Below are 18,950 nucleotides of genomic sequence, written 5' to 3'. Positions count from 1 at the left end.
GATTTTTGACAAAGATGCACTGGCTCCGGCAGACAGGTTTTATAACCCACCGGAAGGGCAGTGTCCAGTGCAAGCAGCTCCACTATCTTTAGATAATCGCCAGGTGATGTGGAGAGACCCAGAAAGTGGTGAATGGAAGGGACCAGATAGGCTAACTGCTTGGGGGAGAGGGTTTGCTTGTATCTCTACAGGTGGAGAAGGAATCAGATGGGTGCCAACGAGCCGTATTCGCCTTGTCCATCGCAGAGAGACGGAGCAGACCCTTGAAACGAAGGAGAAGACCCAAGAAACATCGGGTGGTTCTGTAGCTGATTGTGCTCACCATTGAAAGAGTGTGGTAGTTATGGCGTTTGACTCATGGACATAGAAAATCATTGGACTTCAAAACACTCAGAAATCATTGGATTCTCTGAGACAGTAGATTGTTGTAGGACTTTAAATCCTTCAGGAATCATTGGATTCTTTGAGACATAAGACTTGAAAGCCCTCAGGAATCATTGGATTTTCTGAGAAATGATAAGACTGTTACAGGACTTCAAAATCTGCTGGAATCATTGGATTCCCTAAGACAAAAAAACTTTTGCTGGACTTCAAAAACTTGGGGGGATCATTGGATTCCCTGATATGTGAAGCAATGGACAATAGATTGGTTTTGGACTATCTCTTGGCTGCTGAAGAGGTGTATGTGTGACTGCTGTTTACATACTCTCCTTCTAGGACTTCTGGCAATCTTTTACAACACAATGTTGATTTATATTGTTTGTTATACCGTTACTTGGGTGTATAATTCATGTTTGTTACACCACATCAAGCCTGCACTGACTGTGGGGAGAGTCATCACTAATAGCCTCTGCGTTGTTGCTATGTGCTATGTGCTTTGTGTTCCCATGCTGATGGGTTTGTGCATAATAAGACCCTTGAGCCCAGAAACCTGCTAGCAACCCCCACTTCCCTTTGGTGCTTTTCATCTCCCTTCCTGAGATGTCAGGGAGGGCGTGATTATCTCCTTTTTAGTGCTTTCACCTCCCTTCCTGAGAAGTCAGGGGGGTCGTGATCACCTCCCCTTGGGGGCTCTGACCTCCCTGAGGAGTCAGGGATGGCATGATCACCTGTGTTCTAAAACAAAAGAAAGCGGGAGATGTAATGGGCTGAGGCTTGAGTTGATGCACTGAGGTCCCAAGCACATGAGGCTAAATAGTAATTGGACCATACTCTATTAATATATAAGCTTGGAGAAAGAATAGCCCCCACCCACTCTTTGTGCAAGTCCTGATGTGTTGTATAGGAAATGACGATTTTGGTGGGTGGAGGCAGGGGAGTGGAAAGTTTCCCAGTGTTCGTTCTTTGGGTGTAGCTGCTTATGTCCGTCATTTATCAATTGAAACTTAGTTAGGTCTCTTTGTCAAAGAAATCCACTTCCATCAAAATATGTCCTCATACAATATCGTTGTCGAAGTGTATAATGATCTCCTGGTTCTGCTCATTTCACTTAGCATCAGTTCATGTAAGTCTCGCCAGTCCTCTCTGTATTCATCCTGCTGGTCATTTCTTACAGAACAATAATATTCCATAACATTCATATGCCACAATTTACCAAGCCATTCTCCAATTGATGGGCATCCATTCATTTTCCAGTTTCTAGCCACTACAAATAGGGCTGCTACAAACATTTTGGCACATACAGGTCCCTTTCCCTTCTTTAGTATTTCTTTGAGATATAAGCCCAATAGAAACACTGCTGGATCAAAGGGTATGCACAATTTGATACTTTTTTGGGCATAATTCCAGATTGCTCTCCAGAATGGTTGGATTCGTTCACAACTCCACCAACAATGCATTAGTGTCCCAGTTTTCCCGCATCCCCTCCAACATTCATCATTATTTTTTCCTGTCATCTTAGCCAATCTGACAGGTGTGTAGTGGTATCTCAGAGTTGTCTTAATTTGCATTTCTCTGATCAATAATGATTTGGAACACTCTTTCATATGAGTGGTAATAGTTTCAATTCCATCCTCTGAAAATTGTCTGTTCATATCCTTTGACCATTTGTGATGATCAATTCTGATGGATGTGGCTCTTTTCAGCAGTGAGGTGATTCAGGCCAATTCCAACAGACTTGTGATAAAGGGAGACATCTGCATCCAGAAAGAGGACTGTAGTAATTAAGTGTGGATCACAACTTTTCACTTTTTTATTGTTATTTGCTTTTTTGTTTTCTATTTTTTTTTCCATTTTTGATCTGATTTTTCTTGTGCACCATGATAATTGTGGAGACATGCATAAAAGAATTGTACAAGTTTAACATATATTGGATTACTTGCCATCAGGGGAAGAGGGGAGAAAGGGAAAGAGGAAAAAAAATGGAATACACGGTTTTGCAAGAGTGAATATTGAAAACTATGTATATGTTTTAAAAATAAAAAGTTTTAAAATTAAAAAAAGAAATAGAAAAAAGGTGGCTTTTTTGATAAATCCCATAAAGAATTAAGCCAGTTTTAATATATAGATAGAGGATTGAGAAACTAGCTTCTTATTTTGTCCACTTACATCACTTATGTGCATAGAATGAACAAAAGTATAGCCAGCTGCACCAATACCAAATGTCAAACCCTGTTGCCAGTGGTAAACACATATATGATTCTCTTTAGGTTCATCAGGAGAAGATTTAACTAGATTAAGATGATGATGAGAACTCACATTTATTCCACAGAGCTTTATTTGCAAATTCTCTGTAAAGTGAGTATTTCAAGTGTCACTATCCCCATTTTAAACATGAAAAAACTGAGTCTCAGAGCTGCTAAGTGACTTATCCACAGCCACATCTAGTTAGGCAAAATTCAAACTATGATATTTTAGCTCTAATTTTATTACTTTGTCCACTATATCATACTACTGCAAACTCATGCAACTATTATCTATAGAGGGGCTGTGATCTGTTTTACTGACGGGAACATGGATAATGTAATAGGTAATGAAATCAAAGGGTTTTTTCAAAGTGCTTAAAATGGTTAGTTTCATAAGAGTCTTTCTGCTATATTTTATCTTGTATAGGATTGCTTGCCATCTAGGGGAGAGGGTGAAGGGAAGAAGGGGAAAAGTCAGAACAGAAGTGAGTGCAAGGGATAATGTTGTAAAAAAAAATTACCAGGCATGGGCTCTGTCAATAAAAAGTTATAAAAAAAAAAAATCATTAAAAAAAAAAAGAGTCTTTCTGCTAGTCTCAACCTCTCTAACACATACTTGCCTTAAATTCCCTCATTTCATTGGAGATACTATTTAACTTCTTTTCTCCTAGGGCCACACTAGAGAGAGTGTGGATCTGGGTACCTACTATGACCTGCAGAATTCCTAATATCTACATTATAAAGAATTTTAAAATTGATTTTTAAGAGTGAGTCTACAAATTTGTCACATTGGTAAAAGGAAAAATACCCATGTCCATGGTGATCATTTTCATAAGCTTACAAGGTAGGAATGAGGTAGAAAGGAAGATGAGGTCAACCAAAACAACTATTCAAATACTCTATTTTTAAAAGATATCTGTAATCTCAAAATCTAGAAGTTCCCTCTGGTGATAAAGATAACATGCATCTACATCTGCCCTTCTTATGCAACTCTTGTCCATATTGTTTCCAAAATCCACCAATGAGGATCTGACCAACATGCTGGATGGAGACCTTTTTCCATTTTTGTCATAATCTCCATAGATCATAGTAGATCCTGCCAGATATAAGAACTGCAATCTGATTTTAAGATGTTTAAAAAGGAAAACTTTTTTTCTCTGTCAAGTATCATTTATTCCATATGACCAAAACACAAATAAACTATCTTAGATTCCATTACTTCTTTATTTATCTTATAGTTTTAAAGTTTTCCTTATGTCTTACCTAAAATCTTCCAGGTATATCTTAAATCCATTTCATTTTTTTTTTCACCTTCATGAAAAATGGAGAAAAGCTATTAATTAATTTAACAATTTATTAGAATTCACATAAATGATAAAAGAATATTATCTGAAGCACTCAAAGTATATATTATAAAATAGAATATAACAGCCAAAATTCATGGGTTCAGAAAAGTTCAAAGATAATGGGATTCAAGGTATTTGAGTCATTCCAAACCAACAAATCCAGTGATGAGAACAGGTGCCAGTAGCATGGCCAGGAAGCTGTTATCACAGGTCAGTTAGCTTTATAGAGAGTCCTAGGACACTACAGAACTAAGGGCAACAGTTCTAGCAAAATGTAAACTTCTCTATATTATAAAATGAACCACTTATTATATAAAAGATATATTTCAAATTTTACAAGTAAATCAAATAATACTTGATTATGTACGTACCTTGTAATTTCTGAGAGTTGTACCTTCATTTATAATGAGTATTCTTACACAGTTTCCTAATGTTTAACTTTAAACTCTTCATTTCCATTTTGCTTCCTGACCTCCCTAACAAAAGTTATATTCTAATGAACAGAAAAAGATATGTTTCAAATCGGTCCCTATGATTTAGGAAAGAATATATAACAAAATAATAGGTGGAGAACGTTTTTTTTTTTTTAAAAAAGATAACTGTGATTACATGAAACTAAAAAAAGTTTTTATACAAGTTAATTCAATGCAAATAGAATAATAAGAGTGATTATCAATTATGGGGGAAAATCTTCATATCAAATATATCTGAAAAAAAGGTGTAACACTCAACATAAGAAAGAAATTGCCCTAATTATTTAAAAGTCATTTACCAATCTTCTGTAAAGTAGTTAATAAACTAATTAGCAAAAACACTATAGAAAGAAATGCTGTAGTAGATCATTTTATGAATAAAACAGCTGTAATCCCAAGTGTCATTATGTAAGTTCAGGACTTGTCTACTAGACATGTTTTTTGTTTTTGTTTTTTACCCTGATACTGATAATAAACTGATTTTTAAAATGTTGACCCTTCCTTCTTGGCTATTCCCCAAATTTTCTCTAGCTATCCTGAATGCCTGGAATGCTCTCCCCACTTCATCTCTGCCTCCTGATTTCCCATCAATTCCCATCTCCTTCACATGAAGCTTTTCCAATCACTCTTAATTCTTGTACCTTCCCTCTATTAACTGTTTCCTATTATCTTGTTTGTAGAGCGTTTTTACATTTTTGCTTGCTTGTTGTCTCCTCTAGTAGACTGTGAACTTAAGGACAAGGTTTTTGCTTTTCTTTATATTCCCAATATGCAGCACTATACTTGGCATATAGTAAGAATTTAATAAATTCTTTTTAACTAATATAAAAAAACCAGAAACAGGTATCACTGAACCATAAGTACTTTGATACCTCAAAATTTCCCATCTGAATATAAAGAATTAAAAAGCTGTGTTTAGCCACTTTCTTCAAGAATTTTATGTATTATAAATGCACAAATCATATAACTATAGTATCCCTACATAAGAAGCCATTTAAAATGAAAACGTTAAAAAATAGGTTGCAAATATTTTCTTTGTTTGCTCTTGATCAGTGTTTTCAATGTATAGAGACTACTACGTATGGAAAAAACTGCAAATAAGGCAAAGATCTGTAACTTACAGTGTTTTAGAGCTACACAGGGAACTGAGGATAAGTGATTTACTTGATCATAGTCAAATAGCAATGTATAAATCAGAGTCAAAACAGAAACCCAGGACTTCATTTTTTACATGAGTCCCTTTTTAACATGTAACCTTTCAGGTTCCAAATATAATTAATAACAATTAATTTAAATTGGTGCATATTTTATTGATAAAATATAACATTTTGTCAAAAAAAAATCTTATTAGATGGCATTTCACTGTGACAATAGAACATAAGGAATATTCTGACATTTACCATTTGGGTTGATTTTTTGTGAGTGTTTTGCATTTTTCACTCCAGTGCATAAATATACAATTTCTAAGTGACATTTATGGAAACTCAACATTTCTGCTTCCCAGGATTAATAATGAAATATAAAAAGAACTCTTCATATGTTTAGTTTTCTTCAGTAGGAACAGAATAGTAGGATATTATGACACTTTCTTTTAAGATAAAACTATCAGATAGTTTGATTACAAAGAGCAAAATCAATTTAGTGGATACATTCCACAAAACTATTTTAGTTTCAAGAATAGATCTGACTATACAACATATCAACCATCAATGTACCAACTTTAAAAAAAAAAAAGAAAAATACCAGTAAATGATTGATTTGTATATGTGTGTATATGCCATGATATCCCAGCAAACACAGAAAACAATACAAAAATATTCTTCCATTATCTTCAGCCTCCTTTCATCCTTGCAGTGATGATAGAATAGCAGACAAGGGAAATTAATAATTAATACTTGTTATTCAAATAAAACAGTAATTTATAATTGATATTGATCTTATGTGCAATTTTAAGTCATCAATGAACTAACATAACAATAAAGAAATTTAATCATTAAAAAACTTGACTTTATTATCATTTAAACTAAAAGACAAATTAGTTGCAAGTAAATGGAAAGATTCTTCAACAGTTCTCAGAAAATCATATACCTTATTTCAAGAGAAATTGCTCATCATTTTTAAGTACTCATAAACATCAAAATTAAGATAATTATGTCAGCTTCTATTGCAAAGAGTGGTGAAGTAATGAAATTCTCTGAAGAACTTCTGATAAGAGCCTCCAATATCCATGTTGAAGTTCTCTCTTCAGTATGAAAAAAGGTACCAAGAATAACAGCAAAGTGTTAGAAAACATGTTTCATGGTCCAAAAAATTAAAGGAAACCATAAATCTATAGAAAATTCATAATAAGTTGTGAATGTTTTATAACAATTTTGTACAATATCATCCATAAAAAGATAAATTTTCATTACCTTAACATATAGAATAATGATGGTAATTTTCATAATCATTTCAGAATAAGCTGTTTAGTTGTATCATTGATTGTTTAAAGGTCAAAATCAACATTAATTTAAAAGAAAAGATAAAGATAAGTACATTACTACATTAACTGTAATGCAACTTGTCAAAACAAGCTATTATATTCTGAAAAATAGGACATGGATAAGGGAAAAGCATCACCTCTAATGCAAGTTCATAGTTAACTTTAATCAATGCAAAACAATTGCTACAACCAGAATAGTATAAGATCTTAGACAATGCCTCAGACAGAAATAATTAATCTCTACTGTGTAAAACCAAAAGGAAGTCTCAAATAAAGAATAAAACACTTGTAAAACAACATAGGACATATTAATATTAAGTTACAAACATTAACAGGCAAAAAGTTGGAGGGAAAAAAAACAAGGAAAATGACAAATGGTGGAAGGGCTATGGGAAAAAGCATTCCAATGAACTGTTAAATGAAACTGTGAATTGGTGCAGTCATTCTGAAAAGTAATTTGAATTATCTACCAAAAGTTACCAAGCTATGTATATACCCTTTGACAAAGCAATACCCCTGGCTATACGGTACCCGTCAATTAGGAAATGCATAAACAAATTATAAAATATTAATCTAATGAAATATCTGTACTATAAAAATTATGAGATTTATGAGATTTCAGAGAAAATTGGTAAGATTTGTATGATCTGATATAAAGTAAAGTGAACAGAATGAAGAGAAAAATATATATATTCAACAACAATACTGTAAAGACAACTTAGAACAATTGATCACCTCAGAAAACATGATTTCAGAAGTCTCATGAAGCATACTACATTATAATAGAAGTGTACTATAATCTGAGGGAAACACAGAATACAGAATAAGACACTTTTTTGTACATGGTCACTGTGAAAATTTGTTTTCCTTGACCATACATAATTTTATTTTTTACAATTTCTCCTTTTTTTCCCAATGGGGGAGAGATGATAAGAAAAGAAAATGCATTTTTGTTTACTGAAAAATATAAAATAAAATAATGGTTAAGATATTACAAGAAATATTGTTCCCTAAATATTAGTAAAAAAAAAAAAAATGGCAGTTGAGGGGAGTTGTGGTATGCAAAGAACTTGGAGTGAGATCCAATTCAGCTAATTTGTCCCAGCATACTTTGTAGATGAAATTGAAAATAAAACAAACTCACATGAAATTGAAAAAAATTAAACCATCCCTTTTAAATTAAATACTTCAGTACTTAATGAACACACTACATAATGAAATGATAAACATAGAAAAAACCCCTGCTGGAAGTAACATGAATTTAAAGGCATCGAGAAATTGCTTTTCAACGTATCTTTAAAAAGAAAAAAAGAAAAAAATTCAACGTATGTTTAAAAAGAAAAAAAGAAAAAACAGCAGAAGAGAGCCCTGATTATGCATTTACTAAAACAAAGATGACTAGATATATAACAGCAACAATGGACCTATATGTTCTTTGCTCATTTCTCCAAAATATTTATAAGGTTGCTCTATACAAGGGTGTCTTTAATGAAAACTAAAGACAGGAAAAAGCAGATATTTGACTAAAAGTATGTCACTCCAAATAGCCTAACCCTACAATTCATCAGCTTCTTTCACCTCCCGCAACTTACATTTTCACACAAATTAAGTTGGTGGGGAGAATGAAAAAAGAATAGAAAAATTTTCAACAATTCCAATCAAGAGCAAAAGAGAGCACTGAACTGAGTAATCAAGAAATCCAAGGAAAAAAACCCAGGACTACAAAAAGATCAACAAGAAGCCTATATGATCAAGGGAAGTGGTTCAATCAGAAAAACCTAAGCAAAGGAGTATAGCACAAAGAAGCTTTCTAGTTTACAGATCAAGACTGCACAGAGACATTTAGAGCCTGAAACAATATACTAAAATGGAAAAGAATGGATTTTAGAGTAAGGGCCACGTAGAGACACCTGAACCATGCAGCTATGTTCTTCTAGCCTAAGATTAGGGTCAGTAGTCTAAAAAACAAATTGGGAGAGAAGAGATCAGATCACAGCCTAGATCTTAAGATCATGCTTCTAGGACTCTGAAAGTTGGTAACTCTCTGACTTCAGCCATTCCTGATGTCCATGAAAACACAGAATTTATTTTCCAGAAGTAGTAGTTGGACTTCAGATATTATAGATCATACTCAATCGAGCATCCATCACTCTTTTCAAAAGTGCACAGTGCACCCTGACACAAAATTCTCAATTAAGATAGTAAAGCTGGAAACAGAAGTAGACAAAAGACATACACTGGGGATAAAGAAATATGCTCATAACAGAAACCTAGAAGGCCAAAAGAATTCTACAACAATTATAAGCAAAGTGTCAAGTAAAATCAGAATTTAGTCTATTAGAATTTCTGAAAAAAACATAAAGCAAAAATGTAATACTCTAAACATTATAAAATGACAATATATTAAAAGTATTATATGAAATGTAAACTGGAGAGCAAAGAATGAGAAAAAGAATAGACATTATAATATAAGTGCTGGTCATCCATATCAGATCTTATAACAGATTCTCAAGAAACTAGGATGGACTGAACAGAAATCAATGACTCTAAGAGACCACAGGAAATCCTAAATCAAAACCAAGACTTTAAAAATTCTCATGATCAACTATTCTGGAAAACAAGTCAAGGAGAGAAAATGTAAGAATTTTTAGAATATATGAAAATCCTTTCAATCTTTTCAAAGGTATAGTCAAATCTTAGGTCTCATGAGTATGTATACATAAGTTTAACCTCCATGATTTTGAATTCTGAAATTCCTTCCTGATTACAACACCCAATGCTTTTTTTCTCTCACCCATCATTCTCATGGTGATTTGCATTCTCTCCAGCTCTATCTAATCTTCTTTCATTCCTCTTCTGGCCTCTCTTTGCTTTTCTCATTCTTTTCCTTTATCTTACTGTCAATCTGCTAGAAAGACATGTCTATTTTCAGTACCTCTCTTCCTATTCAAGACCCCTTATTGTTGTTTAGTCCCACCATTCAATTGAAACCACTCTTGTCTCAAGATTAACTTAATTTTTAAATCCAATGATCTTTTTTTCCTTCTTGAACTCAATGTGGCTTTTCATTATGCTAACAATATGCTTCTTCTAGACATTTAATTCTGTCTTGGATTCCTGATTCCCCCCCAGGCTGACTATTCCTTTTGAGATTCTTTTGTTGCCTGACTTTCACCTTTTACCCCTCAAGAGGTCTCTCTTATTCTCAATCTACCTTTTTATCAGGTATCATAGGTTCAATTTTTATCATAACACAAATGATTCTCAAACTTATAAATCAACTTTTAAGTTATCTCTAAAGAACTCCTGTTTTATATCACCAACTGCTAAACATTTCCATAAAGAGGTTCAAAAGTATTTTAAATAAAAGTTTGTAAAATGAATTTCGTCTTTGAAATTGTGAATTTCATCTTTCACCCTAAACCATTCATCCATTCAAATCATCCTATTTCTGTTGAGGGCCTTACTATTTTTATGAAACCCAAGTTCACAATTTCAGAGCCATGCTCAATTCCTTGTTTTTCTCAGGCTCTAAAACCAGTTGCCATTAACTTATCAATTCCATAATTCATTATATTTCTCAATTCTGCCCTCTTTTCTTCATTCCCAAGGATATACTGTTAATTTAAACCCTCATCACCTGTCACTTTGTTTACTATAATATCCTAATTGGGTGGTATCACTGTCTCCTGCCATATCTTTTCATACCATCATGTACACAGCTCCCAAAATAATCTTCCAGAAGCACAGGTCTGGAAATATCACCCCCCAGTTCAAAAACTTTTAGTGACTTATTGTCTCTAGCATAAAATATAAACTCTTCAGTCTGATTTTTAAGTATAATCACAATCAGTCTCCAACCTTTATTTCTAACCTTATTTCCCAATTCTCTCTTTCATATTCTCTGTATTATGACCTAACTGCCATTTTAACTATTCATCAAACAGCATTTTATCGCCTGTTCTTTCTACATTTTCATAAGCTATTTTTTATACTGGAATTTGCTCTTTGTCTTCAGTTCTACCTGTATGAATCTTTATTTTCCAGGCTCATCTTAGAAATTATTCCATAAGAAAAAGTTTTCCTCATTATGCCAGCTTTAAGTTCTTTCTCCCCAAATTACCTTGTATTTGTCTGTATATCATATTCTCTGTGCCTCAATAAACTATATGCCATTCAGAGGAAGAGACTTGGATTTTTTATTTGTATTCCGTGAATATATCACAGAGCTTTTTACAAAGTAAGTGTTCAAAATATATATGTATATTTAATGGAAAGAAAATACAGAAAATATAGCATCCCATTGTGTATGGGATTTGGTGTTTAGGTTTGGGTTTTTTTTTTTTTTTTTTTTTTTGCTAGTTGCAAAAAAGTATTTGATTTGGAAGAAAAAATATAACTTTAAATGCCTCACCAAATAAGGCATATCTCACAATAAGTAAACATCATAAGAATTTTATGAAACATACAAACATCAAAATAAGTCCAATGCCAAGCTGAGTTCAAGGAAGGCATAAAACAAGAGAAATGTTCTTATAATATAGATAATATTGGTTTAGTCACATAATATTGGTTTAGTCACAAAGGTCCCTGGAACAATATAAAGCCTCTTTAATGAAATTCATAGTCATTTAAAGATATCAACCTATGCTTAAAAAAAAAAAAAAAACTCAATGAACAGAAAATGTTTGTTGCCCAAATTACAACTTGCAACTAAACAGCTGGGCACTTGAATTAACTCTTCAGGACTTTTATCTTATACATATATTTCATACAGACAATAAAACACATCCAGAAAAGGTCAGACTTGATTGCATTTAAGAAATTATGTACCATTTTCAAAGATGCTAACATTGACTGATATCTCTTTAAGACCAGTATTATTTCAGAAATGCTACATTGCCATGAATCACAAAATATATGATTTAGAAAAAAGCAAATTGGTAGGTGCCTAAAAGGAGAATGAAAAATTCTTCAGTCAGTTAAAATTCACTACTTAAAATGAATGGCACATGAGATATGGCATATCAAGATCATATAACAACAAAAATGGATTTGGGTAATTTATCCAGTGAATATAAATCACAACCAAAAGGGCAGCATACATATTGTGCCAGTAACCCCTAAATAGTAGAGAAGCCCGTCAGTGAAAGGGGTAGATCATTGTGGAAGATTTGTGGAAAGACCAGAACAAGAATGGACCAAGATGAGAAGGCATACATGGGCTTTCAAACTGCATTGTGGATGGAGTTTCCATACCAACAAGCTTATGGATCCATCATTGAATCAAATTAAGATACATAAATATTTAATAAAACTAAATAAATAAAAGCACAGAGAAATGTTTTAAAATTCCTTAGTGGAGGCAGTGAAATGAGAAAAATAGTTTTTTCAGGTTCCCTTTCATCATAAGATTCTATGAATAAGAATGTAAATCTGTTTACCATTAAAGCTATTAACATACCTTTCTTTTCTCGATGGATTTCTTCTAAAAGTTGCTCCTGTCTTTCTATCTGGTCAAACAGAGATTGCTGCTCAGACTCCTTCAGTTGAGTCATGTCCTTGAGTTGATGTCTATACAATAATAGCTGTTGCTTTAGCTTTTTTTCTCTGTTCTCTCTCTCTTTCAACTCTTCACAGAGCCACTGAAGTTTAGTCTTTAAAAAATAATCATAAGTAATCAATAAAATATATTTAAGAATTTTATCATTTTAAAAACCTCTGGAAAAAAAAAAGAAATACAACCATGTTAACTTGAATATAAATAACAAAACTTGTAAAAAAAAAAAAAAAGAGAACAGATTAATAACCTGAAAATTTAAATTTGAACAGAAAAATGCAATCGATACAGAGTTTTATATCATAGAAGCAGTGAATTTCTACTTTGCATTTGTGTATTTTATAATCCAAGGAGCTTCTACAAGGAAATCAGGACTGTTGAACTTAGTATTTCATGTTTCATGGAGTTATCGACACTATAATTTCTCTTGTCAAAAAGAGTACATTATTTGTGAACATAATTGCACTGTTACTAAAGATGAGCATAGCTGCAATTTGTTTCTCTTCAAATCAATTTGCTATAACCTTTGTGAATGTTAATTTGGTCTTCACATATATACTATCTGTGTGTCAGCTATAACTAAAAACTTTGAAATTTAATCAGTATAGAAATTATGAAAATTTCAAGTGTAACCAAAAAATGTACATATATTGTACATCATTAAGCATTTTCATGAATAAGACACTGTTCTTGGCACTCTATCAAACAGAAATCCCACCTATGTTTCAAAATTCAGTTCAAGTAGATAAATGTTATATTGAGAAGAATTTCTGGACTTAGGTGCTGGAAGATCTGAGTTCAGATACAGTGCCAGCCACTTACTGTTGTGACCTAAGGCATATGCTTTAATACCTATCTGTCTTAGTTTCTTCATCTGCAAAACGATGATAATAAGAACAGCTGCTTACCAAAGATTTTGTGAGGATCAAATGAGATAATCTTAGTAAAGTGTTTAGTGCTATGCCAGAAACATAGTTGTTTAATAACAGTTTGTACCTTTCCTTTCTATATATTTTCATCTTATTATATAAATAAGATGTCATTTTTCATTTTCAGAATATGCAGATAAATAACTTTAATTTTACAACCCAACAAGATTGAAATAATTAAATTTTGAAACAGGCTATCTTTTCTTAATAAGACTATTTGGAATTTTAGTCCATACCTAATTAGGGATGATAATGTTTGAACAAGTTGGTTATTTTCTGAAAAAATGGGAAACAGAGAAAAGGAAGGAGATCCTTACTCTATTACCATTTCTTAGTGAACTTTAACAACTACAAAACAGTTACTACAACAAGAATGGAAATTCAAGAAAAGGTTATTGACATAAGGATATAAGGAGGCACAGATTTAGTGATCAATTTAGATTATGCACAAAAATGTAAGAAATGCAACATATCTCATTATAAGGTTATAAAAATCTAGCACCTAGCAAGACACTGGTCACTAGAATTACTTGTTAGAAGCCTGTTGTCTTTATGGAATGACAGAAAAAAATTACTTGAGAACTCAACCAATAAACAGTACTGGAATTGAAACATAATTATACATTGAATTTTTGCTCATAATTGACTAGCTATAGTGTTGATCCATATAAATTGAAGAACAACATTTTTAATAAATGTTGACATACAAAATACTTATTATTCTGCCAGTCTCACAAAATCATGAAGAAACAGAATGAGATATATATCAAGTGTGATATCCTATCTACTAAAAGAGTTGTTCTACAGACACTTTCAGGAAGTGTACAAAAAGCAATCTTACTTTAAGAGCTCTAATTAAATTACTAAAATCAATCATTACACACACACATACATATATGTATGTATATATATGTATGTATGTGTAAATATCTACAGAACATTAAATATAAATGAATAACAAGAAAGCAAATTGTCTTAAGACCATAGCTAGCTAAACTCCAACAAACATGATATAAAGAACAATTTTCTATAACAATACAAAAACGGTCCAAATGAAATCTATTATTGTTTTGTCTAACCTTAAATTTATTATCATTTCTCCTAAATAAAATGAAATATGGCTTTCAAATTAAAGGACTCAAGTCAAAACATTTTATCTGCTTACTTGATGTAGACTAATACATACAACAAGCTTCACTTTAAAAAAGAAAAGAAAAGAGGAAAAAAAAAATTCCATCCTGTGGAATGTCTTTTGAATTTGGTAAGTATAATATTCTTAACAAATGCCAAAAATGAAGATGAAAATCTTTGAATTTAAATCTGTAAGTCACATCAAATCAATACATGAAGTGATATCTATGCTTATGTCAAGAAAGTTGTGGTTGAATATGTCAGCTACCAGAATCCTGAAGTCACTACTAAATGAAATGCACATGTTAAAAAGCAGTTAACAATCATATAAAATCAAAATTTAATGTCCACTTTCAGAAATGTAAAATGGACTATTAAAGATTTGGAAGGAATACTAACAAAAACCTATACAATATTAAAAAAACAAAACAAATAATAAATAAGATAAAAATTATTAGAATTAGTTCACTTCACCTGGCAATTGTCAAGGATCATTATAAGTTAATGAGTGGCTACTTCTGAATAGATCCTATGAAATGTCAAAGGATACAACAAAAAAGTCTTCCATGGGTGACATTCCAATGAAAGCCAACAGTGCACCAACAAAGAAGCAAATGCCTCAGTTGAGCGGATTATTTTATAAAATAAGAGAGGTTTATGATAGAAATTCAGGATCAGGTCAATGATACCATAAATCATGAGTCTCTTTTGCTAAAGCCAACTAGATAAAGGGATGAATTAGTTAAAAATAATTTGAGAAAATGAATCATAAATCTAGCACAAAAGCAGGATACTATAGTAAGGAAAGACATCAATTATCTAGACTTCTGCTGATGCATTCACCTTTCACAAAAGTAGAAAGCTGAAGAGTTGGGATTTGTCTTAAATATAGTTTTATCAAAAGTGATATTCACTTTTAAAAAGTGAATAAGTGGAGGAAGAGGGCAAGGAGGAAAGAATACTGTCACCCTGAAGTTACTTTTATCCAAAAAAAGAAATTATTTCTGTAGGAAAAATAATAGACAAAATCAACAAAAATAAATGACTATTCAAAGAAAGATACATCATGCTAGAGGTAGAAACAAAAGCTGAGTTTAGCCTGATGAAAATTAGAGTCTAATGAATTCCAAAGATTTTTTTTTTAATGTATAATAAAATAGATTATTATTTTGAATAGAAAGATGGTCTAAAAGAAATGGGAAACTAAATAATAGAATGTTGAAGATTGAATCAGAAATTATTCTACTAAGGAAGAAAAATAAGCTTCTTAAAGGGACCAATATATGTGCAGAGAGAACTCATTGACCAATTCAAGTTTTTTATAGATACACATAAATAGATAGGCAAGAATGAATAAGTAAAGCTGAAAATAGCATGCAAATATATAAATATATATATACAAAGGATATACAAAATAAGACATAAAATGGAACATACATTGAACAATTGTGTTGATAATACTTAAATCCAAAATGGTGATAAATTCTATGAACAATATGAAAGATTTTTTAAAGCTATTTTAGGAGCAAGAAAAAGAAGAAGAAAAAGGAAAAAAAAACTAATCTATTTCTGAGAGTAGATGAGTAAAGTAAGTCATAATAGAGGGCAGAGAAAATTCATTTTTTATCTGTCTTGTATTTACTTATCTGTTTACATGTATCACCCAAAAGAATGTAAGCTCTATAACAACTACATTCTATTTTTTTTTACTATTTTATACCATATTTATTTATATATTTATACCATATACTAGTATATACCATAATATATCCAAACAATTGCATAGCTATCTTGAAGATAGTAGATATGTGTTGTTTAATTGTGTCTGATTTCTTAAGACCCCATTTGAGGTTTTCTTGGCAAAGATATTGGGAGAGTTTGCCCTTTTCCAGCTCATTTTACAGTTATGGAAACTGAGGCAAACAAGATAAAGCAAATTGCCCAGGGTCACACTGCTGGCTAATATCCAAGGCTGGATTTCAACCTGAAAAAATGAGTCTTTCTTTCCCTATCCAAAGTGCTCTTTCCACTCTGTACCTAGCTGCACAAATACTAGCAAAGAGTAGAAAATCACAACAAATAAGTAATAAGAGAGCATTTTAGCAGTCCTTAGTGAATTTAAATAACCAAGACTCGATATATAACTACCATGGTTTCTGTACCACTATTCTTGATCTTTAAAAAATTCTGGAGATTGGGAGGCCAGTTATTCAGGTTTGGAAATGGAATGCAATGAAATAAAATAACTTTGCACAATAAAATTCAATAAAGATGATTTTCTTTATTAAAAATTTAAAAGAATATAGTCAATTAAAAAAAGACATGTTTCATATCCAATTCTGCATTGAACAGTGTATCAATTTCAGGTCAAAAAGACTTTCTAAAGAAAAATGAAAATTTTCCCAAGCCTCAGTACATCAATTTCCCTATGGGTTAATTTGTTTTCTTGATACTGTTGTTGTTATTTTAATACTTTTAGTCCCATAGAATAATTATGCCAAACTCAAAATAGAAATGGATCACTACACATATATAAGGATAACTATAACCTACATGTTAACTTCAAAAACCATATATTAACATTTTTACTTTCTATTGTACTTTTATTTACTTTGTTAAATATTTCCCAATTTATTTAAATCTGGTTGGGAATATCATCCATTAGTTGTGTTTGAAACAAATTATTTGATCAATTTCAACCTGGAAGAAGGACTTTAATAGAATGCCACTAACATCTGTCAATTTTCCAAGGTTGTCATTATTTTTATGAGTGACTTTGATGAAAGTATAAAAGGTATTCTTGTGAAATTTTCAGGTTCACTAAATTACTTATTAAATAACATGCACTTTTAAAAACATTTAGTACTTTCTGGAGAATGAGGTAAGAGCTAGGAATATGAAGCAAAGCAAAAATTAGATCCTGCCCTTATGAAGCACCCATCCTAATAGGGAAAAACAATGTGTAAATAATTTTGTATAAAAACAAGACACAGGCAAGATAAATTGAAAATAATCCTAGAGGAAAGGCACTAGAATTAAAGACCTAGGTGGAAAATCTTCTGTTAAAGTTAGGATTTGAACTATATGTACTCTTTGATCTAACAGTTTCACTACTAGGCCTCTACACCAAATAGATAATAAAAAGAAAAGGATCCATCTGTGCAAAAATGTTTATAGCATTTCTTTTTGTAGTGGCAAGAAACTGGAAATTGAGTGGATGCTCATCATTAGGGAAATGGATGAATAAATTATGGTATATGAATGTAATGCAATATTATTATTCTGAGAAAGGATTGGCAGGCAGATTTCAAAAAAGCCTGGAAAGACTTACAGGAACTCACGCTGAATGAAGTAAGCAGAACCAGGAGAATATTGTACACAATAACAAGATTGTGTGATGATCAACTATGATAGACAGGCTATTTTCAACAATGTATTGATTCAAGGCAATTCCAATAGACTTAGGAGGGAAATGTTGTTGGAATCCTTACTAACTGCTAACTAATTAGAGTTGATCTAATCTTACAAGAAGATGTTTTGGGCAGAACCTGAAACAAGGTACTAAGTAGAACTAATTAATACAAGGCTTGTGTTCACACCTTTACTCATTGGAGTTCAATGAGTTCATACCTCCCTTGAAGCTCTTTGGACCAGAGAGCACTATGGGAGAAAACCCATAATCCCTCTCTCTGGAAGGAGCATAAATAGGCCAATGGGCCAGTCGAAGAAGTTCTTCAGAGCAAGAAGCTACAAGTTGAGATTTTCACCGGAATGGCATGAAGAGTTGGAGCTGGCTGGAGGCTGAAGAAAGCAGAGGCAGAGGCTGAAGGACCAGACCTTTGGATTTGGTGACATTCGGAGAGAGCTCTTGGAACCAAGCAGAGAGATAGGCTTCTAAGCTAACCGGGCTATATTGGAGATAATAAAAGATCTGAACTTTTATCACCTGGCTGCGTTTTGAGAAGAAAAAGCTCACCACATTTTGGCGCCCAACGTGGGGCTGACAAGACCCCCTCAGTGGATTTCAGTGGAAAAGCTCCGATCCTGATTCAAGTGGAAAAGCCTCTGATCCTGATCCAGTGGAAAAGACTCTTCAACCCAGAAATTAGGGTGAGTGCAATAAAGAAATTTTGCTAAAAGAGTTAAAGTAGAATTTCATCTAAGATGGGACAGATATTTAGAAAACAGCCTGTTTCTGTTCAAGGAAAATGTTTAGAGAGCATTGTCAAAATTATGGAAAGCCAAGGTTTAATTATAAGTTTACAGCAAATCACTGAACTTTTACAAACTGTAAAGGACAAATGTCCTTGTTTCTCTCTTGATAAGGAATTAGATCTAAATGAATGGAAATTGGTTGGAGAGGATCTTTGTCAATTCTATGATAAAAATGGGCCTAACTCAATAA

General features: G+C 32.4%; 1 protein-coding gene across 1 annotated transcript in view; it reads right to left on the bottom strand.

The window, feature by feature from the left end:
• The window catches only part of CEP128 (centrosomal protein 128), a 547,917-nt gene that overhangs the window by 289,775 nt on the left and 239,192 nt on the right, over positions 1-18,950 (bottom strand). The window contains exon 19 of the mRNA XM_051973667.1: positions 12,390-12,582. Coding sequence (XP_051829627.1) covers positions 12,390-12,582 — 193 coding nt within the window. The remainder of the gene's footprint in view (positions 1-12,389; positions 12,583-18,950) is intronic.

This window comes from Antechinus flavipes, chromosome 2 (assembly GCF_016432865.1).
Source record: "Antechinus flavipes isolate AdamAnt ecotype Samford, QLD, Australia chromosome 2, AdamAnt_v2, whole genome shotgun sequence".
Lineage (NCBI taxonomy): Eukaryota > Metazoa > Chordata > Mammalia > Dasyuromorphia > Dasyuridae > Antechinus > Antechinus flavipes.
Note: the sequence above shows the minus strand (reverse complement) of the source record. Positions and strands in the feature narration are given on the sequence as shown.